Source organism: Aulonocara sp. 'chitande type north' Nkhata Bay, linkage group LG11 (assembly GCF_057382095.1).
Source record: "Aulonocara sp. 'chitande type north' Nkhata Bay isolate Kocher_YH1m ecotype deep benthic linkage group LG11, A_spYH_male_GT1.1, whole genome shotgun sequence".
Classification (NCBI taxonomy): Eukaryota; Metazoa; Chordata; class Actinopteri; order Cichliformes; family Cichlidae; genus Aulonocara; species Aulonocara sp. 'chitande type north' Nkhata Bay.
The window spans coordinates 40118844-40143963 of NC_141354.1; the positions used below are offsets into that span (position 1 = coordinate 40118844).

The window sequence follows — 25120 nt, forward strand, 5'->3', positions numbered from 1 at the left end:
TGGTGTTGCCTGGTTAGATATGTTACCTGACTGTAGGTGTAGGAGGGGCTGCAGTCCAACTCCTCATCAACAGCCTTGAGTCTCTCCAGGAAGGACGATTCAGGAGGAGGGAGGAGCTGAGGCGCGCAGGTGGAACTCATCTGGTCGTGCGGGTTTCCTTCATATCTCTAAGCAATAAGCCAGAGGTCAGAGCAGCTTGCAGGGTCAGAGGTCACTGTACCACTTTGTGGTGGTCAGACATCAGCAAACCTGCAGGGAGCTGTCCATCCTCAGGTGTGTTGGAGACTTGTTCTGGGAGCCCAGGTGCATTCTGGGAGGTGAAGCCAAGCTGTCAGCATCACTGAGGAATGTCTGTCAAGATGAAAAGGTTTGTACAGACGGAAGTCCTGAAATTTTCATTTATGCAAGTTCTGACACTCCGAGTGAGTGTGTGTGTGTTTGTATGTGGCATCATGTTTGAGCGAGAAATGAGGCCTCACAGAGTGTCAGAGTCACCTGCTGCAGGTGAGACTGCACAGGTGCTCTTCATCCTGTTTCTGGTTCTCAGAGTTTGGATTAGTGTCTCTTACTCTTAGCACAAAAAGTAACTTTGTCTCATTGTGTCTTTATTCCTCCTGGGTTTTTTGCAGGGTTTTCTACCAACATACTGATAACCTGGATCTCACATGTGTGACATCATGACTGCACAGTGAGGTCAGTTTCCTGAGGACAGCAGCAAGGCGAAAGGTTAAAGACTCACCTCCTCAGTTGTATCTTCCTCCTCTTCTTCATCAGGACAATACTCTTCATCAGATGAGTCTTCATTATCCTCAAGTTCAATGTCAATAAACTGAGGGGCCTGCGGGACAGACAGGTACGAGGGTAAAGCGTCACTGAAACTGACAACATTTCAAATCCAACTTAAAACATTTCAACACAGGCTGATGAGTTTACCTTGTTCACTGCAGACAGACCCCGGTTCACAGGCTGAAAGCAGACACACAGGTCAGGCTCACAGGTAAACTGTCAGAGAAGATTGTGGGATGCTGAACTCACCTGAAGGCTCTGTTTGAGTCTGGACCGAGTCCAGATCTTTGGCTCCTGATGAGAGACAGGCAGAAAGATATGTATTTTACATACATACAGAAAAAAGCAACAAATGCCTGACAGATACAGGTAGACACCAACAGGTGAACAAACTCACAAACATGGGGAGGTCCTGAGTGTCTCTGATTGCCGCTTTCATCATGGCAACCACACGCTCATCAGTGATCACCTCCTGAAACACACACATGTCTGAGTGTACGTGTTAGTGTGCGTTAAAGTGTGTGTGTGTGGTGGCGTGCTGCTCACGTGCAGGATGGCGCGCACGTTGCTGGATGTCAGGTTCAGCTGTTTGGACTTCCTGTCCAGGTCAATATCCAGTCGTCCCAGTTCATCATCGCTAGTCTCGACGGTGACCGCTCTCTCTCCCATCATCCGCCCACCTGAACAGGAAAGTCCGGTTGTGAACAAACGCTAGCTCTGCCTCCTTTAGCTGATCTTTACACAGCACAGAGGGAGGGTAACTCCCTGTAACCCTCCCCTGTGCAGATCAAATGCGGCCTGCACACAGACTGAACCAGCCAATCAGATCAATCAATCTTTATTTATAAAGCACTTTTCATACAAAAAGAAATGTAGCACAAAGTGCATTACATGGTTAAAAGCAGCCCACCCCACCCTCCAACTCACTCCCCACACTCTCAGTAACATAAACGATGTGAATACACACATACCCCCCCCCCCCACACACACACACACTTAAAGAGTAAAATTGGGCTGGGTATGCATGAGCCATTTACCATTTACCACTATGGTAAATGGCCTGCATTTATATAGCGCTTCACACTACATTCAGTCATCCACCCATTCACACACACATTCACACACTGGTGATGGCAGCTACATTGTAGCCACAGCTGCCCTGGGGCGCACTGACAGAGGCAAGGCTGCCGGACACTGGCGCCACCGGGCCCTCTGACCACCACCAGTAGGCAAACATGGGGTTAGTATCTTGCCCAAGGATATTTGGCATGCAGTCAGGAGGCAGCCTGGGATCAAACCACCGACCTTCTGATTAGTGGCTGACCTGCTCTGCCACCTGAGCTACAGCCACCCGATATATAATAACAGGGAGCCATCTGCACCGGGAGCCGGTCACAGACCGCAGCCTCCGGGCTGGGCACACAGCAGGAAGGAGGCAAAGGAGCCCCCCAGAGACCCAGCAGCCACGGTCGATCGCCCGGTGCAGAGAGCGCCCTCCGAGGAAACACTGGAGATATGACACAATAGGACATGTACAGGGTAAAACGATAAAATAAATAAGAACGTGATACAATATAAATATAAATATAAATAGAGTAAGAAGATTAAAAAATGAATAAGAATAAAATCAATAAATATTAGGTAAAGCCTAAATGAATAATAGAATAACAGGATAGAATAAATAAGCATAAAATAAATAAACGCTAAGTAAAAGCTAAATTAAAAAGGTGGGTCTTGAGCCTGTTCTTAAAAAAGATGTACGTTCTCTGCGGCCCTGAGCTCCTCCGGCAGGCTGTTCCACAGACGAGGACCATACCACTGAAAAGCTGCCTCTCCGTGAGTATGTGTCCTGACTTTAGGGACAATCAAAAGGCCAGTACCAGAGGACCTCAGGGTCCGCGAGGGTTCATATGGTAAAAGCAGATCTGAGAGATAAGAAGGCCCAAGACCATTAAGACATTTAAAAACCAATAAAAGAACTTTAAAATCGATCCTGAAACACACGGGGAGCCAGTGCAGCGATTCTAAAACCGGTGTAATGTGGGCCCGCCCTCTGGTCTTCGTCAGCACACGAGCTGCTGAGTTTTGCAAAAGTTGTAAAGTTGAAATATTCTTCTTAGGAAGACCAGAGAGCAGGGCATTACAGTAATCAATGCGACTGGTAATAAAAGCATGCATCAGCATCTCCGTGTTGGCCCGAGAGAGAATAGGGCGACTCTGGCTATATTTTTTAGATGATAAAATCCAATTTTGGTTACATGTTTAACATGTGGGATAAAACCAAGCTCAGAGTCAAAAATAACACCCAGGTTTTTCACTTTTAGTGAAGGACATAGTGAAAATGCCTCTAATTTAAACAAGAGTTTCTCTCTCTGAGCCTCAGGACCGACGATTAAAACTTCAGTCTTGTCCTGGTTAAGCTGTAAAAAGTTTTCTGCCATCCAAGATCGTATATCTAAGATACAGTTAAAAAGGGCATCCATTGGTCTGGTGTCATCAGGAGACAAGGAGATGTACAGCTGCGTGTCATCAGCGTAACTGTGGAAGTTCACTCCATGCCTCCTGATGACACTGCCGAGAGGGAGCATATACAAATTAAAAAGTACATGGCCTAGAACCGACCCTTGAGGCACACCACATGTCATTCTATGGATCTTAGAGGAGCATGTATCCATACTCACCATAACAGATCTGTCAGAGAGATAGGAAGTGAACCAGTTGTGTACAGCACCAGAGAGGCCCACCATGTGTTTCAATCTGTTTAAAAGAATAGCGTGGTCTACTGTATCAAAGGCTGCGCTTAGATCCAGCAGCACCAGGACTGAGAGCTTTTGGGAGTCCCAGTTACATCTAAGATCATTTAAAACCTTTAGGAGAGCCGTCTCTGTGCTGTGGTTCACCCTAAATCCAGACTGGAATATCTCCAGGATCTGTCTATCATTGAGAAAATCAGTAATCTGAGTAAAAACAAGTTTTTCTAAGACTTTACTTAAAAATGGTAAGTTGGATACAGGTCTGTAGTTATTAAAATCATTACAATCCAAATTGCTCTTCTTCAGAAGGGGCCTCACCATCGCCGTTTTAAAGGCAGCAGGGAAGACACCCAACTGAAGAAAGCAATTCATCATGTATAAAAGCTCAGCCTCAAAAAATCCATAAAGTGTTTTAAAGAGTGAAGAAGGGATTGGATCTAAAAGACATGTGGTGGGTCTCACTGTGGAGAAAACTTTCTGAAGGTTCTCAGCATTAACCAGGACAAAGCTGTCCAGTGTCTCCTCAGGTACAATCGGGCCCTCAGATGTGTTTAAAATCATATCGTGAGAAGATAAAATATCAGATCTGATGGCGCTGATCTTTCCCCTGAAGTGGTCTGCAAACTGCTCACAGAGCGAGTCTGTGGGGGTTCTTTGGGAGCTGTTAAAATCAGGGTTAAATAAATGATCTATGGTGGAAAAGAGGACTTTGGGATTATTTTTGTTATTACTGATTATTTTGGCGAAGTATGAATTTCTTGAGTTCCTTAGTGTATTATTGTACATTTTAAGTTGCTCCCAAAATATTTGATGGTTGATAGTGTTTTTATTTTTCCTCCATCTCCTTTCTGCTGCGCTGCAATTTCTTTTGAGTTTTTTGACTTCTTCGTTTCTCCAGGGTGATGCATGTTTTACGTTAATCTTTTTGGTGGTGAGTGGAGCAACAGAGTCAAGGCTTTTCTTCAGTTTGCTGTTGAAATGATTAAAAATCAAATCGCAGGGTACAGGTAAAATCACAGGGGGGCATTCGTCTAAAACCCTGGTAAGATTTGCAGCCACTTCAGAGGTTAGATAGCGCCTCCTCACAGTTCGCACCGAGGTCTCCCGCTGAATAAAACCGGTGATGTTAAAAAACACACAGTAGTGGTCAGAGACAGCCAAGTCAACAACAGAGGACACGCTGGTGGACAGCCCATGGGTGATGACCAGGTCCAGAGTGTGTCCTCTGTTGTGAGTCGGCTGCGTGACGTGCTGGTAAAATCCAAACAGTGAAGAATGTTTAAGAATTCTTTTGATGCAGGGTCAGAAGGATTATCTATGTGCAGGTTAAAATCACCGGTTAAAATTATCATATTATATTTTGAGTGTATGTTTGTTAAAAATTCTGAGAATTCCTTGATAAAAGCAGCGCTGTCTTCAGGTGGTCTATAAATTGTGACAGATAAAACTGGAGGGCTGCTGAAAACAATAGCATGGAATTCAAAAGTGGTAAAATGATCAACCCTGGTGAATTCATCCTTCCTTTTAAACACCATTAGATATAATGACATCACCTGAGACAGGTGTGGCATCCTCTTCTTGTGTGTCAGTGGGATGTCCTGTCTGCAGCTGCCTGTCCATCCCTCTGTTTGTCCTCAAACATTTGACCTCCAGAAGACAGACATCTTCCTCAGCGATACGCCGCATCGCCATCGTCTGAAACACAGAGAGCAATGAGACCGTTACTGATTGAGATCAACAAAATCATCAATATGGGAACTCCACCTTCAGCTGCTGATACATTCTTTAATCTGAATGAAGGTTTGAACTCTGATGTTCTTCACACCCAGCTTATGTCCTATTGATCAATCAGAGATGTTTATCATTTTATAAAATCTGAGCATAAAGGCTTAAACTTGACAGCCAGCTTATGATGAAACAGGTGATCACTGAACAGCTGGAGTCAGCTGGCAGACGAATAGTTGCTGATAAACAGAGGGTTAGGTTAGGGTCCCTCTAGCAAGATTTACCTAATAAAGTATCCAAACTAAACCATTTACAGCTAGATTTGGAAATAAAACAGTGTGTTAAAGTAAGTAAGTGAAAAGACTGAATAACCAAGCTCAAGCTCAGCATTCAGGTTACAGTTCGGTGCTTCTCCGGGAACGGTGTGACCACTGTGACCGATGAGGTCGTCGACGTTACGGCGAGCCGGGGCTCCAGCGCTGTGCTAACTCAGGGACCGCAGAGTTCCAGCATCAGCACGGGACCTACCGGGAGCTTCACGGTGTTATGGTGGATCCACACAGAGCCGATTAAAGCTCAAGCTCAAACTGCTCAGCAAACATAAACATGTTGGTGTTTGTGTGTGTGTGAGAGAGAAAGCTAATATTAGCTTAGCTCACACACTGAGCAGGCGCAGTATGGTTTGTTTAGCGCGTATTGCTCCAAGATCAATAAATAAAACGGGACCCATTGCCCAGGAGACAGAACCGATCACACGGACGGAAGGAAAGGACTCACCGTCAGGCTGAAACCGACAGCCATCTTTTACGCTCTCATCTTCCGATGTTTGCTCCGTTAGCCTGTTAGCTTAGCTTCTGTTCCGCCAACATCAATACCACTTCCGGGGCGACAAGTGGTATTGATGACCTCAGGAACCTCATCTGCCTGCCAACTCTCCTCTCTCATTCAAAGGTTCTAATTCAAAGCATTAATTAAAGATAAAGATGTTCACTGGGCTAACTCAGAAGACATAAAGAAGAAAAAAACTTTAGCTCTTTCAAGTAAAGAGTGGAAAGGAGTGCAGTTCTTGTAGAATGTGTGCCAGGTGTATTCAATTACAGACAAAATGTTCAAATTCACATATATGTATTGTTCACTGGCAGTAAAGATGTTACATTTTTTTCATATATTTCTAATAATCTTGCTGTCAATAACAACTGACAATAAGACAACAAATTTTTAACTTCATTAAATTGAAAATTATGTATGTCAGTGTAGTAGTGTTAAATGCTTACCAGGTTCAGATGCAAATGAGGAAACTCCACTCAGGCAAGTCTGCTGGACCAGATGGAGTGAGTCTCCTCAAGGCCTGTGCCCCCCAGCTGTGTGGAGTCTTCCATAAACTGTTCATGCTGCGTCTGAAGAGGGTCCCAGTGCTGTGGAAGACATCAAGCCTCGTCCCTGTACCAAAGATGCCACGTCCCAGTGGCCCCCAGGATAACAGGCCTGTGACACTGACCTCCCACATCATGAAGACCCTGGAAAGGCTCATCCTGGACCAGCTCTCACCCATTGTCAGACCACATCAGGATCCCATTCAATTTGCTTACCAGCCCCGTCTCACAGGACGCCATCATCTATCTGCTCAATCGTGTCTACATCCACCCGGACCAGCCGGCGAGCACTGTGAGGTTCATGTTTTCTTTACTTTTCCAGTGCTTGGTGATAAGCTAACAGCGATGCAGGTGGATGCTTCTCTGGTGTCCTGGATTGTTGATTACCTGACAGGAAGACCACAATATGTACGTCTTCCACATTGTGTGTCTGACAAGGTGATCAGCAACACAGGGGCACCACAGGGGACTGTCCTCTCCCCCTTCCTCTTCACCCTCTACACCACAGACTTCAGCCACTGCACAGAGACCTGCCATCTCCAGAAGTTTTCTGATGGCTCTGCGGTGGTTGGATGCATCAGCAGGGATGATGAGACAGAGTACCGGGCTGTGGTCGACTCCTTTGTCACGTGGTGTGAGAAGAATCATCTGCAGCTTAACGTGGCAAAGACCAAGAAATTGGTTGTGGACTTCAGGAAGACCAGGAAACACTTGACCCCTGTTTCAATCCAGGGGGTCAGTGTTGACATTGTGGAGGACTATAAATACCTTGGAGTACACATTGACAATAAACTGGACTGGGCTAAAAACACCACAGCATTTTACAGGAAGGGCCAGAGTTGTCTCTATTTTTGAGGCGACTGAGGTTCTTCAACATCTGCTGGACAATGCTAAGGATTTTCTATGAGTCTGTTGTGGCCAGTGCGATCCTCTACGCCGTGATGACGTAGGCGCATGCATGTGTGGCCTGGTCACAGCTCTTTCAGCATGGTCAGAGGAGAGGTGATCTAGCAGGCGCGCAACACACACAGCTCAGACCTCTGTGTTTCAATTTATTGCAGATGTTGCAGCGACTTACAGTAAAGAGCCCAGAGATCCAGTGCTGTCTCCTGCCTCTTATTTATATGCCAGAACACAACGCATCGACAGGCGTAACACACACACACACAAAAGGGTTACCTCAGCATATAGAGTTCTTCAGTAAAAAGGATATCTATTGCCCAGTCATAGTTATACACTGAAGTTTCATTTGAGCAGACTAGCTGACATGTGGGTGCCCTCTAAGGGCCAAGAAATATATTTCTTTTTACATGTTTGGCTGCTACGTGATCATGTGGAAAGGGTAAAATTCTATTCTTGTTAACAATATTAAATTTCAAGACTATTATTATACAGCGGCATGAATGTAACTAAAGAATCCTACTTTGATAAAAGTTAGAGAATGTATTTGAATAAAAGCTACGTTTTTCACTTGTTTCAGAAACAGCATTGTCTTTTGTTTGCTCAAAATGCATTGTGTGGAAATTAGCACACTAGTAAAGACTGTGACAAGGACTGCTACAGTGTAGATAATGTAGGCCAAATTAAGCAATCACTTTGCATCAAACTGAATCTCTTTTATGCTTAATCAAAGGCATTTTTATAAATGCACATTAAACATCATGGGAGACTGAGAGTAATTTAATTAGATCCAAAGATCTCTGAACAGGTATATGTACAAAATAACTACATTTCCTCATGACTTCTAAAGCCAAAGAAATGCACTTGAAATTTTTAATTGGCACGTATCCTCGCAGTGACTTTTTTGAACAGACTGAAACTTCTGCTCACTTATTTTTCAAATGTATGTATGTAGAACCTATAAGGTACATGACTGGCTTCTCCTATTGAAGCCATCATTAAAAAGGACATTATTTACAGATTCATTATGAACAATAGTAAATATGACTTTATGGTGAATGTTATTCAACATTCAACAATTATATTATAAAGATAAAACTAAGAAGCTTACCATGTACATACCCAACAAAGGTTTCTCCACCAAACAATAAGTGATGTTTTGCTTGGGGATAAAATAATTATTATCCCACACTGTTGTAGTAATAATAACAATTATTATCATCATCATCATCATCATCATCCTTTTAAAAGGTCAATTCCATTTTCATAAAGAAAAGGAAAACCACAAATTACTTACCGTTAATTGAAAAAATGAAAACAAAATTGAAAATTAAAAGGAAGGCTTTAATCTTTTCATTTAAAAATATTTCAGGTTTCATCTCATCTTTTATTAAAAATGAAATTGCTGACTGTCATCACCTATAATTTAAATTCTTGGCACCACGAATGGTAAATAATCTTTTTTTAGGCATCTTGACAGATGACATGCTCTTTGTCTCCCACCCATTTTATTCTTTTTCTAGCAGTACGTTGGTCTTTTTTCACAACATTTTGATGTCCAACCTTTTTTAAAACAAACCTTTGTTGTTCTGAGCTTTCACATTGTGTAAAATAACTTTTTTTTTTTTTTTAATCAAATGCCTTTTGGGGGGGGGGGGGGGGGTTAGGTAGCTAAATTGGCTTGCCTACAGAAAAATTCATTACTTTACTTTATATTTATCAAAGCCTGAGGAAGACACACGACTTAAATACAACAGTCAGAGACAGGCTTAAGGTAAAACTCATAAAATGACCTTTTATTAGCATGTCAAAGTCCAAACACGAAAACCACAGAAACACATGTAAGTAAGCCAACACAATGACAAAGAGAATCTGAGACTATACATGCATTAGAAACACATGGGTGTATGAAGCACACCTTAAACTTACCAAGAACAAAACATAAGAGACAAGAGACTCACAAAATAAAACAGGAAGCAACATAACAGGAAACAAAGACAAAGACTTAACAACACAATACAAGAAAACATTGGATGACAGAAATCAGCTCACATGGAATCAAATACAAGGTCTTTACCTCTAACAGGAACTAGGATTCCTAAAAATCAACAACTAAAAATTTTATAATGCTCGTGGAAAAACATCATTGCACTCTATAATGGACAATCAGTTCTGACCAAATGGAGTTTGGTTAGATACTGATTGCCAATTTACTTCAGTAATTGAACTTAAGTTTAGCCACGAAACTGAAAGCTTAATGAAAATATCGAACAAAAACATCCACTAAAAGAATAAAAAAAAAAAAACAAGTAAGAGCGTACTGAAAGAGAAAACAATCTCAATGGGTCCAAACTTTCAGTGCACAATATCCTATCAGGTGTATTTGGATAAAATACCAAAAGAAAAAAACAATTCTTCAGACAATTCTTTTGGGGCTCTTATTTCACCCCAATTCCAACCAAAAGTGTCACCAAAAAGCAAATGTTTCCCAGAAAGAACAGACCGATCAGCAGACCATCAATTTTTACCTAACAAAACAATGTAATTCAATTAAAAGATCATTGCAGTGTTATGGTGATTAATTGTTATTTGCTTTTATATTTCTTTCAACTTACCGATTCTGATTCCATTTCTACACTAGCACTGCCTGAAATCCAGAGCAGAAACAACAGTTAAAAAGGGCACAACCAACCACCCGAGTGTTTCCTCATCTGAATCTTATTTTTCAGTTTACTTCAGATTAGTTCTGGCTTGTTTTTAATTATTTGATTTATACCGGTAGATTAAGTTATTTGATTTCAGCTTTCATTTAATTTTAAATTTGTTTACATATTCATTTACATATGATTTAAACAGTTTAAAATCATAAAATATGTGATTTCTTTTAACAATAATAATAATAATAATGCATTAACAATTACATTAACCATTTAGCCATATACACACTCCCAGTTTCTTTTGGCCTATACTAGACTAACAAACAGTTCAATGGCCAAGTAAAGGCCTGTTCCCTTTTCATGTCATGAAATAATTAAGCTTTTTAAGTGTAGTTTTAAATATGACTGAAAAAGAGAGAGAGTAAGGGAGGGAGGCCAATATTGGACTGAAAACTAAAATAGAAAAGACTTGAGAGGAGCCAAATCTGGAATACTCCTAGAAAGAATGAATGTCCCTGAGAGGAGCATGTTTTGAGAGGGGTTACACTATAGAACAGTAAGGTTGATTAGACTTTGTCAGAAAACTTTTCAGGAAAAGTTCTGGAAAAAAAAGAGAAAAAAGATTTTTTGTACTAGAATGATGAGATGAGGAGGAGAAAAAACCTTTAACCTTTACATGCACTTTTCTAAGTGATGATTACTTATAATGAGGAAAAACAAAGATTTACCTTTCTCCTTAGATTTCCCATTATGAACCTCCAACATGATGTAAAAGAGAGCTTCCCAGGCAAGAAAGCCACCCATGACTTTCATTAACTATCCATCACTGCTGTCAATCAAGTTCAGGCCTGTAAATATGGCTCCCACTGTGTAACACAAAGAAACAAATATTTAAGACCAACAGCACGGGTGACGGTGTGTCTGCTTTGGAAAATAAATTAGAATTTATTAAAGAGTGCAGAACAGCATGAAGTAGAACAAAGGCTTACCGGCTAAAGATTTTCTTATCACTGCATTAAAAAAATGTGATGTGTTGAACACAGAAATATGTGTTCAATATAAATAAAAAGTCAATTTTGCCTTTTACAAAAATATAAGGTTAGTGTAATGTTAGATTTTGCATTACTACCTATGACTGAGACCTCAAAGGTAATTCCTCGACTGCTTCAGTAACAGCCTGGTTGATTTTAACAAGTTAAGTAAATTTGCGGTCAATTTAAACTCAATTCAAAATCTCCTACTTGGGATGAACACTAAATGTAAATAGCTGACTTTCTAAATAAACCTATCCATCTTTGCGAGGTCAATTTTTGCTTTCACTAAATTCCAAATGTTTAGCCATAATTAGCTTAGCTGTCCTACTCTTGTTACTGCTCTTTCCTACTGCTGTTACAATCAAATGAACATCTCTGCAAAGATAAATTAGCTGAGACCTTAGGTTGATGGTAGTTACTAGCAAACACAGAAACTTACATACACTATATAGTACAGTTCTATGATACATCACCAAATAGAACAATTTGTGGCAATGCAGACAAGCAGAGAAACAGTTTAATTAGTTTAATTTGCTCACTTGATCGGAGGTGTGTTTCCTGCAGATATACAACATCGGATCTCAATGATTTTAAATGAGTAAAAACCCTTGTGCGTTTAACCGGATTATTTATACCTTTAACCCATCCATCCATCCATTTTCATCCGCTTTATCCGAGGCCGGGTCGCGGGGGCAGCAGCCTAAGCAAAGAGGCCCAGACCTCCCTCTCCCCAGCCACCTCCTCCAGCTTATCCGGGGGAATACCAAGGCGTTCCCAGGCCAGCCGAGAGATATAATCTCTCCAGCGTGTCCTGGGTCTGCCCCGGGGCCTCCTCCCGGTGGGACATGCCTCGAACACCTCACCCAGGAGGCGCCCAGGGGGCATCCTTGTCAGATGCCCGAACCACCTCAGCTGGCTCCTTTCGATGTGGAGCAGCAGCGGCTCTACTCTGAGCCCCTCCCGGATGGCCGAACTTCTCACCCTATCTCTAAGGGAGAGGCCAGCCACCCTTCGGAGGAAGCTCATTTCTGCCGCTTGTATCCGCGATCTCGTTCTTTCGGTCACTACCCACAGCTCGTGGCCATAGGTGAGGGTAGGGACGTAGATCGACCGGTAAATTGAGAGCTTCGCTTTTACACTCAGCTCCCTCTTCACCACGACGGACCGGTGCAGCGTCCGCATTACTGCAGCTGCAGCCCCAATCCGTCTGTCGATCTCCGGCTCCCTTCTCCCATCACTCGCGAACAAGACCCCGAGATACTTGAACTCCTCCACTTGGGGCAGGAACTCATCCCCGACCCGGAGTGGGCACTCCACCCTTTTCCGGCTGAGAACCATGGCCTCAGATTTGGAGGTGCTGATCCTCATTCCCGCTGCTTCACACTCGGCTGCGAACCGCTCCAGTGCGAGCTGGAGGCCCTCACCCGATGAAGCCAACAGAACCACATCATCCGCAAAAATCAGAGATGAGATTCTGAGGCCACCAAAGCGAAAGCCCTCCGCCCCTTGGCTGCGCCTAGAAATCCTGTCCATAAAAATTATGAGCAGAACCGGAGACAAAGGGCAGCCCTGGCGGAGCCCATCACCCACCGGGAACGAGTCTGACTTATTGCCGGCAATGCGAACCAAGCTCTTGCAACGGTTGTATAGGGATCGAATGGCCCGTAGCAATGGGCCAGACACCCCATACTCCCGCAGCACCTCCCACAGGACACCCCGAGGGACACGGTCGAATGCCTTCTCCAAGTCCACAAAACACATGTAGACTGGTTGGGCAAACTCCCATGCACCCTCAAGTATCCTCGAGAGGATAAAGAGCTGGTCCAGTGTTCCGCGACCAGGACGAAAACCGCATTGTTCCTCCTGTATCCGAGGTTCGACTAGCGGACGAACTCTCCTTTCCAGCACCCTGGCATAGACTTTCCCAGGGAGGCTGAGGAGTGTGATCCCCCTGTAGTTGGAACACACCCTCCGGTCCCCCTTCTTAAAGATGGGGACCACCACCCCGGTCTGCCAGTCCACAGGTACTGCCCCTGATCTCCACGCAATATTGCAAAGGCGTGTCAACCAGGACAGCCCTACAACGTCCAGAGCCTTCAGGAACTCGGGGCGGACCTCATCAACACCAGGGGCTCTGCCACCAAGGAGTTGTTTAACTGCCTCAGTGACCTCACCCCCGGAAATTGGCGGGTCATTCCCCTCATCCCCAGACTCTGCTTCCTCCTCGGAAGACGTGTCAGTGGGATTAAGGAGGTCCTCGAAGTATTCCTTCCACCGCCTGACAATTTTCTCAGTCGACGTCAACAGCGCTCCGCCAGCACTATACACAGTGCAGGTAGAGCGCCGCTTTCCCCTCCTGAGACGCCTGACGGTTTGCCAGAATCTCTTCGAGGCAGTCCGAAAGTCTTTTTCCATGGCCTCTCCGAACTCCTCCCACACCCGAGTTTTTGCTTCAGCCACTGCCCGAGCCGCATTCCGCTTGGCCTGTCGATACCTGTCGGCTGCCTCCGGAGTCCCACAGGCTAACCAAGCCTGATAGGACTCCTTTAACATTCCAGCTTATAAGGCAAGGCAAGGCAAGGCAAGTTTATTTGTATAGCACAATTCAACAACAAGGTGATTCAAAGTGCTTTACAGAGACATTAGAAACAAGAACAAATAAAAAGCATGATTTAAAATTGATTAAAACAAGCAAATAAACTAACTAATTAACAAACAAACAAACAAAACAGTATATAAAATCAAAACAGATAAAATCAGAACAGTAGATAAAATCAGTAGTTAAATGTAAGTTTTGAAATTTAAGCTTAAAAGTGTGGATTTGGTGCTTTATTCAAATGCAGCTGAGAACAGGTGAGTCTTCAACCTGGATTTAAATAAACTGAGTGTTTCAGCTGATCTGAGGCTTTCTGGGAGTTTGTTCCAGATATAAGGAGCATAAAAGCTGAATGCAGCTTCTCCGTGTCTGGTTCTGACTCTGGGAACTGATAAAAGACCGGATCCAAATGACCTGAGGGATCTGGAAGGTTCATACTGGGTCAGGAGGTCATTGATGTATTTTGGTCCTAAACCATTCAGAGCTTTATAGACCAGCATCAGAACTTTAAAACTATAAAACGAAGAGCAGATGACTTTGCGAGCTTGCCATTCAGGTACCAAAATGCAGGTGCAGAAAAAATATGTCCCAACCTCTGGAATAATAAATCTTTCGTGCTTGAATCGATCCGGTCCAATATCCTCTTTTCAGAGCTAGCAATAGCTCTCATAATCTCACTCATGTCATGGGGTGGTGCCTCCGGTCTGTCCTCAGCATGGTCCTGTCAGGATCTGACGGAATTTTACTCGTGCTACCCTCAGTGCCCTTTTAAGCTCCGTTATTGGTGCATTTTTATCCCTCTGACGTCTGTTATTCAGGCCGAAGGATAGAACCACTTTCTCCACCGATGTGTCAATGTCCGCTTTATCCAGAAGGATCTCTGCATGGGCCCATTTGGCTCCTGGAAAGCTGTCAATTTGGACTCCCTCCACAACATAAGGAGGAATCAAGCCCACATTGGTGTCTCCAATAATCACCGATGCTTCCCTTGTGTGCAGTCTCCACTCTCTGGGCTTTGTCTTTGTACTTAAATGTGTCGTCGGGGTGCATACCTTTTGTCCAACTGAAGCTGTGTTGGTCTTACTGGGGGTGGATTCCCCCTGTATGAGGCCCATGGCCTCCATGCTATGTTGAAGCTGAATGGCGGGAGAAGATGTCCCCCCAGAAGAAGCCCCATGACGTGCTGTAGGGATTTTCCTCACCCTCTGGTCTCTCAGCGCCACGTGATTGGGCTCTGGTTCCTGTAGATGTACAGGGGGAGTGGCAGGTCTCAGATCGCCGTCTCTTACCTCCTCCGTCCCACTGGAGAGTGGCTGGTCACCTCCAATCGGGTCAGACGTCGTAGAAGCCATAACTTTGGGTGCAGTGTTAGTTGTGGGTGGAGTATGTACTTGCGGCTGATGATGTGGTTCCGTCGATCCAATAGTCGCCCGCAAGTCTGTCAGCTTAGCCACAATGAGAGCCTCAGTTTGCTCCAAAGATTCAGGCTGCAAACGGCGGCCCAGATTCCTTTTGGCCCAGGATGCCGCTATCTCAAACGGGCCTCTCCAGTCCTGTTCAGGAAACTCAAAAAGAGTCTTAACTGCCTCCTCCATGCAATCATTATAATGTTTACGGAGGATTATGATGGTTGTATGAGCCCAGTTCTTAGCATTGTCCTCAATTAGAGTCTGCACTTCACTATTGGGGATAGCTGGCTTAATCACAGTCATTAGATTATGAGCTATTTTGTTCAGAGAGGGAGGAGGAATGTCCCCCGAAACATTCTTTAAATGGTGCACTGCCTTAATGAGTTTATGGATAATGCGAACCTTTGCTGAGAAGTCAGGATCATCTGATTGTATTTTCTTCTGTGGAGGTTCGGCCCGGTCCGTTCGGGAGGAATTGACATACCGTTTATGCCGAGCTGGTTCACGTTCAGGTCGTTTTCTCTGGTGGGCAGCGTGGCGGTCCACGATCCGTGGCTCTCCGTTCCATTTTCGCTGCCGCGGGCGGAAAAAAATCTCCCTCACCTCCATATCTGCTCCTCCTGGAAAATGGACCGTAGGCTGTGTGATCGCTGCGCAGGGGGGACGGTGCCCGTCTATTAGACCTTCCACGGCCCGACCCCCGTCCCTTACGGTGGTCCACCACGATCCACGGCTCGTTCTCGTACCAGGGGGCCATACTTGGAGCCCGTATGCTAGCCTTAGCTGTACTGAATTAGCACCGGTGTGTTTAACAATAGAAGCTAACGGCTACATGTAGCGAAATGAACTCACTTCGTTTTCGTGTGATTAAAGAGCGCTTTAATGAGCTTTTACTCCAAAAATCACAAGCTACAGTAATAAGCAAGCCTTACATGTTGCAACGTTTCGGTTAAAAATATACCTTCATCAGGCTGGCTTGCTAAAAGCAGAAAATGTCCAAACAAGCGGTCCGAAGCAGGGGGTGTGCGCTCAACAGAAAGTGTATGCGGAGTTGTACCGGACAGACATCATTTCCCATAATGCTTAGAGTTTCCTGTTAGAATAGCCAATAACAAAGAGACTCATGCTTAGGGTCAAAGGTCCTTCTAAAACACTGTTCTGATTGGTCGCACACAGGCATGCTGCTTTCAGGAACCGTTGGAAAACACAATATCCATCTTCATAGTATAAAACTGTACCAATTAACAATAGTGAGGCAAAATGGCCATACAAAGTCTGTAAAACATTAACATAAAGTGTCCCAATAAATGGGTTAAAAAACATCAAATCAAAATTGGGTTACAGGTTGAAAAGAATAATGGATATATACAGTTTATACTGACTCCGAGTCATGTACATAATCAAAACACACCAATAAGCGGTCCATATTTTTATTGTACAGATCAGTTGATGCTCCTCATTGGGGACCTCTTTTCCTCTCAGTTGTTGCAATGTGAGGACATAGGGTGGCCCGAGTGGGGGCCAGGCGGCACGGGCGGGTTAGGGTAAGCTAAGGTTGGGAGATTGACCACCGAAGGCGGCCAAACTCCATGCACAGTCCAAGCCTGTTCCCACACGGGTCCCCACATCACTCACAGATTGCTCTCCAGGAGGAAGGTGTCCTCTCACATCCCAAATAAAGGGGTTTGAAAGTGGGCTTAGGAAATCCAGAGATTAGATTTAGGGCCGGAAGAAAATGGGGGTTGAAATTAGGGCCCAACGTCCAAATAGGGCTCTAGGCGGTTAGGTTTAGGGCCAGAATGAGATCCCTGCATGGGGTTAAAGGAGGTTAAGGTTAGGGAAGGCCTCAGGGCCAGGAGATTACAATGGGATGGTTATAAAAGGGGTCTATACAAGTAAAAAGTGTAGAAAACCCAGGGGTAAAAGGAAGGGAAAAGTCCTTTCAATTAGAGTTATAGTGCCCTCCAGTGGGTTGTATTGGGGTTACACTCAAATAATGGCACCTGAAGCCTCCCTCAAGCATAAAAATACCTCATGAACATAAAATCAGACAATCAAATTGGTTTCATGAAGATGTATGATAATTCCAATGATCCAACATGTGCTCTGCAGTCTTGTCAGTCCAGCGAAAATTGTCTGGTTCTGTGCTGAACTTATCAGCAGGTAGAGCAGGAATGTGCCCCTTTAAACCTGTAATGAAATTGTTTATGTGCAATAATGTGTCTTGTTCTGTATTGGGAAGGGCAGAGGAAAAGTTAATAACTGGAACACAAATGTCAGCTTGGGGGAATTTTACTCGTGCTACCCTCAGTGCCCTTTTAAGCTCCGTTATTGGTGCATTTTTATCCCTCTGACGGCTGTTATTCAGGCCGAAGGATAGAACCACTTTCTCCACCGATGTGTCAATGTCCGCTTTATCCAGAAGGATCTCCGCATGGGCCCATTTGGCTCCTGGAAAGCTGTCAATTTGGACTCCCTCCGCAACATAAGGAGGAATCAAGCCCACATTGGTGTCTCCAATGATCACTGATGCTTACCTTGTGTGCAGTCTCCACTCTCTGAGCTTTTTCTTTGTACTTAAATGTGTCGTCGGGGTGCATACCTTTTGTCCAACTGAAGCTGTGTTGGTCTTACTGGGGGTGGATTCCCCCTGTATGAGGCCCATGGCCTCCATGCTATGTTGAAGCTGAATGGCGGGAGAAGATGTCCCCCCCAGAAGAAGCCCCATGACGTGCTGTAGGGATTTTCCTCACCCTCTGGTCTCTCGGCGCCACGTGATTGGGCTCTGGTTCCTGTAGATGTACAAGGGGAGTGGCAGGTCTCAGATCGCCGTCTCTTACCTCCTCCGTCCCACTGGAGAGTGGCTGGTCACCTCCAATCGGGTCAGACGTCGTAGAAGCCATAATTTTGGGTGCAGTGTTAGTTGTGGGTGGAGTATGTACTTGCAGCTGATGATGTGGTTCCGTCGATCCAATAGTCGCCCGCAAGTCTGTCAGCTTAGCCACAATGAGAGCCTCAGTTTGCTCCAAAGATTCAGGCTGCAAACGGCGGCCCAGATTCCTTTTGGCCCAGGATGCCGCTATCTCAAACGGGCCTCTCCAGTCCTGTTCAGGAAACTCAAAAAGAGTCTTAACTGCCTCCTCCATGCAATCATTATAATGTTTACGGAGGATTATGATGGTTGTATGAGCCCAGTTCTTAGCATTGTCCTCAATTAGAGTCTGCACTTCACTATTGGGGATAGCTGGCTTAATCACAGTCATTAGATTATGAGCTATTTTGTTCAGAGAGGGAGGAGGAATGTCCCCCGAAACATTCTTTAAATGGTGCACTGCCTTAATGAGTTTATGGATAATGCGAACCTTTGCTGAGAAGTCAGGATCATCTGATTGTATTTTCTTCTGTGGAGGTTCGGCCCGGTCCGTTCGGGAGGAATTGACATACCGTTTATGCCGAGTTGGTTCACGTTCAGGTCGTTTTCTCTGGTGGGCAGCGTAGCGGTCCACGATCCGTGGCTCTCCGCTCCATTTTCGCTGCCGCGGGCGGAAAAAGCCTCTCTCATCCACGTTTCTGGCCCTCCTGGAGACCGGGGCATAGGCTGTGTGATCGCTGCACAGGAGGGATGGTGCCCGTCTATTCGGCCTTCCACGGCCCGACGCCCGTCCCTTACGGTGGTCAGGGTTAGGTATTAGGAACATGAGCTTTTGTTAGTCCGTCAATATGGTTTAGGTGCACTGGCAACAGAGGTCCATGGTATTCCACCCATTTACTCCTGCATCCCCTGTACTTGAAACCTCTATTCTCCACTAATCCCCTGGCAGGTCTTTTTATATGCCTTATTGCATTATATTTGTAAAAAAATAAATAAACACATTTGAATATAGATGCATATACTGATATAATATTACTATTTCAAATATATTAATTAGTGATCCTGACAGTATTCACAGTGGACTCATTTTTTGTATTTAAACATTGCTTTCCCACAGATAAAGAAAAACAGGAAAAAGTCAGGCTCCAATTGGAGCTCACACCTTCTAGACCTAAATGCCTCTCATTGGAGGAAATATAGCGGTCAAGGTAAGTATTCCAGGTAAGTTTAATTTTTTTTTTTTTGTGGGAAATGAGACCAACTGTGATAAATGACTACAAGACCATTAACATGGTAAGACCCACACAGGCTGTCATAAGAATGTAACTTAAATAAAGTAAGTGCTTAAAACACTCCTAACAACACTTCTGCAGTAAAACTAACTTTATTGTCACATCAAAAACAAGGGATAGCAAGTCAACATTCACTAATATCCTCTGAAGTTTAGCCCAAAAGAAGTTTTGGTGTTCAGTTTTCTGATCCACAGGTCCTCATGTCTCCTCCTCTGTCCCTCCATCCACGCCGCACAGGACTGCAATCTCAGGATACCCAGGGAGTTTGGTGAGTGGACTTGAAGATGTTTAACCAGAAGAGTATTCAATCTGTCTGCCTCAATGCTATATAAATGCTGTTTCCATCTCCCCACAAAAGTCTGCCCGTTTTACTGACATACATTAATGAACACTGTTCACAAACAATGCAATAAACGATATTTCCACTATTGAGTGTAAAATGATCCAAATTTGGAGCTCTAGCACCACCATGTGGATAAAACAGGTATTGTACTGCATTCAAGAAATGCTGATCTAAACTTCGCGTCCTTCCCTGTCGGTGGCCTCTAAGCCTGGTTCTGACCAACATATCTTTAAGGTTTTTGTTTTTCCTGTTGGCTACTATTATTCTACAGTTTTGAAAGGGGGATATATCAGTTAGAAATCTATTGAAATTCACTTTGAAGGAAGAATCTACTAAAAATCCAATTGCACCTGTTTACACCAGTTCACCAATATGTTCTGGGCTGTTTCTGGTGTCCAGTGGATGTTGTCCCCCACAGTATTAAATTGATCACCGGGAAGCGGGTTCAGTATCTGGAATCGTTTGATCGCAAAGTTATTGATGCTAGTCAGATTCTGTTGCTGTTCTTTTGGGAGCAAAGGTGAGAAATTAATTAGAGGAAAGAATATGTCGGCATTAGGGAAGACAGATTGTGCCCTTTTGTAGAGCATTCTTAATTGTTTGTTGGAGGTTTTATCTGCATCCTGGTCCCTGTTATTGATTCCTATTGATAAAATTACTAATTTGACATCTGGATGGACCGGTGTCTTTTCCAGAATCTGGAGAAAATGATAGAATGAGGCCCCTGGATAGCTGTCAATTTGTATATTGTCATTGTTGTAAGTTGGTATACGGTTTAGGTTGGAGTCCCCTAACAGCCAAATAGGTCGAGTCCCACGGAACGCCCAATCTATGATTTTTCTGCCCTTGCGGGCTTTATGATACGTTGGGTGACACTGGTTAATGCTTTCAACCTGTTGATCCTCCGTGACTGTCTGTCTCTCTTGTCTGTTTTCTGTTGTTACAGGGGCGGGGCCCTGGGAGGAGCCAGGTTTGGTTGGAGGAGCGGCCAGGTGGTCATTTTTGTGGTCAGATGGGGTCTTCATGCCTTTGTGTTTAGTCACACTGTGGTTTACAGACCCCCCCCCCCCCCCCCATCATCATGTTAAAGTTGTTTCCCACCAAGTTTGTTCGGCCGCTTACACTCCTTTCACCAATGGAGTTCAAGTCCATGCTTTGTGCTCCCCCAGGGGGCGTCCCTGCATCATTAGCTGAGGCCCTGGCAGCAGAAGAATAGGTTTTAGACAGATGGAACGAATGGGACTTAGTTGTAGCCACATTTTTCTGTAGATCGGATCTAATTTGTACCTCACTCCTATTTGCTTTATTTATAGGCTTTTTCCAATTTGTTGTGGGTTGAACAAAATCCTCGTCAATTTGAGGGATCACAGGCCTAACCTCAAGTCCCCCAGGTCTCTCCCCCTCCCCTAAAAACAACTCTGGATGTGAAGTCGAGAGGGGACAAAGAGCCTCATGAGGAGGACGCGATGGCATAGGAGGCCTTTCATCCGTCGGTTTTGGACCAAGAGTGGATCCAGTGGACTGTTGGTCGTTATCAGGGACAACAGGAGAGATGACCCGATTTGGCAAAGTGTTACCGGTGATATTAAACTGTGGTAGTGGCACAGGGTCATCTAATAGAGGGGTCGATTGTGAATCCCGAGCAGTAGGGTTCCTCATGACCTGAACTTCAGGATACAGGGATGTTTTATTTAGTCTATATTAACCTGGCTCAAAGTTGGGAATTCCTGCTCATTCTCTAGGTCTAATTCCTCCGATGTTTCTTCTTCCAAAGATTCTACAAGCGGCGAGGGAACAGAGATGTCTGAGCCCTCCAATTGTTCAGTCAATAAAGATCTAGCTGCCACCAAAGTGTCTGCAGCTAATCTAGCTTTATAGTGTTTTGCCATCCAATTTGCTGCCACCTGAAAAGCTGTGTCGTCCCATGTTGTATATTGGTATTCTACCACAATTTTAGCGTAGTGTTGCTGCAATATGGAGAGGCTATTCTGTAGCCATGTCTGCGTGTTCAGGCTTATTGCCTCCCTAAGTTCCTCCGTGGGGGAGGAAGGTCTAATGAATGCTGTGAGTTTTGTTATCTGTCTGGCCATTCCCTTAGGGGGAATTTGAGTCAAGATAGCTTTATCAATGATGTTTTTATGGTGTATGGCCTGCATTAATTTGAAATAACTTTTTGCAGTCTGTCTAATATTTGCATTTAGAGGTTGATATACAGAATAACCGTTACGCTGTGAGCCTGTTTGTCCCCCCTCTCCCTCCCCCTCTGAAAGTTATTGTGATGTTTTCTGGCAGATGGGTTCCTCCTAACCTCCGCTGGAAGGTTGGATTGGGCCCGCTGGAACCTGTTGGAAAAATCCATAGTCAGTTAATGAGGCTCACCTGTGTTTGGGCCTCAGCTCCACTCCACCCTGGGTCTCCAACAGTTCTTTTTCTCCCGGTGTTGTGTCCGTGAATTTATCCAGGTAGAAGGAGTCCAAAGCACTCTGTTTGCAGGTTAAGTCCTGTCCCTTATCAAAAAGATGACAAAAGAAGGGAGAAGAAAAGAGGGGAGCCCTCCAGTCCACGGATTCTGGCCTCCGATCAATGGAAGTGTGATCTAAGCAGGCTTCTCCACAAGGTAAGACCTCACTGACATACTAAAAACCAAATATTTATTAATAAAATTTAAAAGAGGCTACAAAAGCCAATTGCAGACAAAATTAAGTCCAATAAAACAAATTCCTAGAAGTCCACAGGGTTGGAATTATATTCCACCCTCTGAGACCAAAAAGTTTTGTCAAAAAAGGCTCCGTTTGGGCCCAATACAACTTCTATCCCTTACGTTTCGCAGCCTATTGCTGCTTCATCAGAGGGAGTCACAGCGGAGAATGGACAGGTGTGTTAATGAAGATCCTGGAGGTGGGAGTTAAGTCCCACCCCCAGGAGCTCATTGGTTCTTACCACTCTGGGTGTTACTTAGGTAACCCATCTGCCTGAATGAAAATAATTGTATAAAAGAGGAATAAAAAAAGCACACCAACTATAATGAAGATTAATTAATTACTGGGTAGGGGAGTGGGGCCCGTGAGGGAGTCTTAGGGCTGTCGCGGGCCAATGGGGAGAACCCGACACCGGGTAATATCCGGAGCAGGAACGTGATTGGGGAGAAAAAAGATATATATGTTTTTTTCAAAAAACAGCAAAAATAAAAACCATGTATAAGATGAAGGGCAATAGTCTATTGAATCCAGACTGGATTTAGGTGTTTCTGGTGGAGTGGGTTCCGTTCATGAATCATTCTGAAAAAAACAAAGGGAGGGGAAGAAAAGGGGAGGGGAGAGAGGGAGGAGGAGAGACAAATACCCCTGTTCCTATTATAATGGACCCCTGGTTGAGGTTAGGTAAGATGCTTTTTAAGTCGGTCTATCTAGACCTTGTAACTGTGCATCATGGAGAAGGGAATTAAAAATCAAGAGGGGAAAGAGGATTTTTATCCCTAATTTACCTCTGGTTGAGGTTAGGATTCTGTGTCCCGATCAGGGTTTATTCCCTTTAGGTGACAAGAGGAGGAGAAAGAAGAGGTATCAAAGCTACTTATGTTCACAGCATGTAATAATACTGACAGTCCAGGGCATTGTTAGCAATGTTAGCAGGGTTGGCAATTCAGACATATGTAATCAATATTAAACGTCTCTGACGTGGGCCACTGTCCGCAGTGTTGGGAAATCCATACCAGGCTGGAACGAGTCAAGGTAGGTGAGCATCCACGAGAAGACACAGCAGATGCATCCTACTGACAGGACCAGGAGACTCCAGAAACCGAGCATCTTCTCTTCAGTGCCATCCTCTCCTGTCACCCTCTCTGCCCGCAGCTCTTTGAGTATGGGGTGGAGAAGGGCGCAGAGAAACCCTTATTACTAATTCGTATTATAATTCAATTTTCATGAAATATTCATATTCAGTATCGGTCCTTTTATATTATAACCACGTATCCACCCAGGCTCATGGTGGGGCAGGGCTCTGTCCTGGGATGCTTGAGTGAAAGGTAATGTACACCCTGACCAGGTATCCAGTCTGTCAGAATTGTTTTCAATATTTGGTTCAAAAAAATGAGTGAAAACAAAAATCCAACTAGGATTCTTGCATATGATGAATGAAGTCTGTCTTTGACTGTATTGTCCAGCTGAGCCATCAAACCCCCAGCAAGTGAACCTTATTCATGACATAACACCGCAACAATGTAAAAAATTAAACAGCAACAGTCTAAATATAAAGTGCATTCTAAACTCCTCTTCAATAAATTATATGCAAAGAGTCATTCAGGTCACTACAGAACCCAGAGTCTTCATCATTAAATCTCTGGTTGCTTCATTTTTCTATCCTATATCAGATACTTTAAGGTTAGGTTAGGTAAAGTTACACTGTCATTGTGAGGCAAAGTGATTTATGTGTGTGTGCGTGTGCGTGTCATGAACGGCTATAAAATGCCTTTAATTACAGAACAAAGCGGGGTTTGAGTTTGAGTTACGACAGACTGTCACTAGTTGTAAATGGAATGCAGCCTCCCTACGGCGGACAGCTAATAACAGGAATCGGACGCGGTCCACCCAAGTCCACAGCAACCACCATAGCAACCGCCTAGCATGACCTTAAAAACATATTATGTCTTCATAACTATCAAAAATGTGAAATGATTTGCAAAGTGTGAAAGTGTTACAGCTGCAGAGAGCTATGGCGGTATCTATGGAAGCTGTTTACATAGCTAATAATATACGATGTAACCATGGAGACAGTCAGTCAAGTGAGCTAGCGGTGCATGTTTACTACAGTAAATAAGGTGCACAGCGTCCACACGCTGCAGGGGGTAAAGACATTACTTCAATATTGTTTTATATTGATATATATTTGCCGTCTGTTGACCATCACCTCAGGTTCACCATTACAGTTTCAGCATACAAATGCACACCGTCTAAACACATTCAAAAACTCATGTCTCAGAAATAAGCACAGCTGTTCATGTTTGTCATTATAGTTTTATTTGTAAGAAAATTATGAACTTCATATTGTGTATCAAATAAAAGATCATTTCACAACTCTGAGTCAACAGAAACAGGTAACAGAAATGTCTCAGTGTAGTGTAAGATCATAAAGGAAAAACTAACATTTATGTGAAACTAATTGTAATAAAAAATGAGCAGGTGCTTTATAGATTTAAAAGAAAGAATCTGAAAACAACACTTTTTTGGTCCAAGTGATCAAAGTAGAAAACAGAACTGATGTTCAAGAACAAACCGTAGCTGCACTAACATTACACATCTCGATCGTTGTAGTGAACAAACATGTTGCTTTTAAAACCACATGCAGTGTGTGGCCATGACTGTTCACTGAGACCATGAACGCC

General features: G+C 44.0%; 2 protein-coding genes, 1 long non-coding RNA gene and 2 pseudogenes across 5 annotated transcripts in view; all 5 read right to left on the reverse strand.

The window, feature by feature from the left end:
- Positions 1-6229, reverse strand: part of gon4lb (gon-4 like b) — a 28269-nt gene extending 22040 nt beyond the window's left edge. Inside the window, exons 1-9 of one of the 2 annotated variants that reach the window (XM_086312754.1) lie at positions 6042-6229; positions 5093-5234; positions 1333-1466; positions 1184-1258; positions 1036-1080; positions 934-966; positions 740-838; positions 250-351; positions 27-167 (exon numbers count right to left, since the gene is read on the reverse strand). In XM_086312754.1, coding sequence (XP_086168880.1) covers positions 27-167; positions 250-351; positions 740-838; positions 934-966; positions 1036-1080; positions 1184-1258; positions 1333-1466; positions 5093-5234; positions 6042-6065 — 795 coding nt within the window. In that variant the 5' untranslated portion in view covers positions 6066-6229. The remainder of the gene's footprint in view (positions 1-26; positions 168-249; positions 352-739; positions 839-933; positions 967-1035; positions 1081-1183; positions 1259-1332; positions 1467-5092; positions 5235-6041) is intronic. The other variant, XM_086312752.1, reaches the window with a different exon arrangement.
- A 3083-nt stretch (positions 6230-9312) lies between these two features.
- Positions 9313-16683, reverse strand: LOC147319893 (uncharacterized). 2 transcript variants are annotated; one of them, XR_015131615.1, is made up of 4 exons: positions 15718-16683; positions 10923-11060; positions 10153-10184; positions 9313-10065 (listed from the first exon to the last, which is right to left on the reverse strand). It is a non-coding gene; the product is annotated as an uncharacterized LOC147319893 (long non-coding RNA). The 2 variants fall into 2 exon arrangements; XR_015131614.1 differs by having other exon boundaries at positions 16195-16679.
- Positions 14682-15697, reverse strand: LOC147319894 (uncharacterized; annotated as a pseudogene).
- Positions 16684-17647: 964 nt separating the features above from the next.
- LOC147319895 (uncharacterized) lies at positions 17648-18657 on the reverse strand (annotated as a pseudogene).
- Positions 18658-20072: 1415 nt separating this feature from the next.
- Positions 20073-20765, reverse strand: LOC147319896 (uncharacterized). The gene has a single exon (XM_086309813.1). It carries the CDS (start codon positions 20763-20765, stop codon positions 20073-20075), a length of 693 nt encoding a protein of 230 aa, XP_086165939.1.
- Positions 20766-25120: the final 4355 nt, after the last annotated feature.

Bases quoted from the DNA above. Each gene is read 5' to 3' on its own strand.
- LOC147319896 (XM_086309813.1), bottom strand. From the start codon at position 20,765: ATGAAGACCCCATCTGACCACAAAAATGACCACCTGGCCGCTCCTCCA.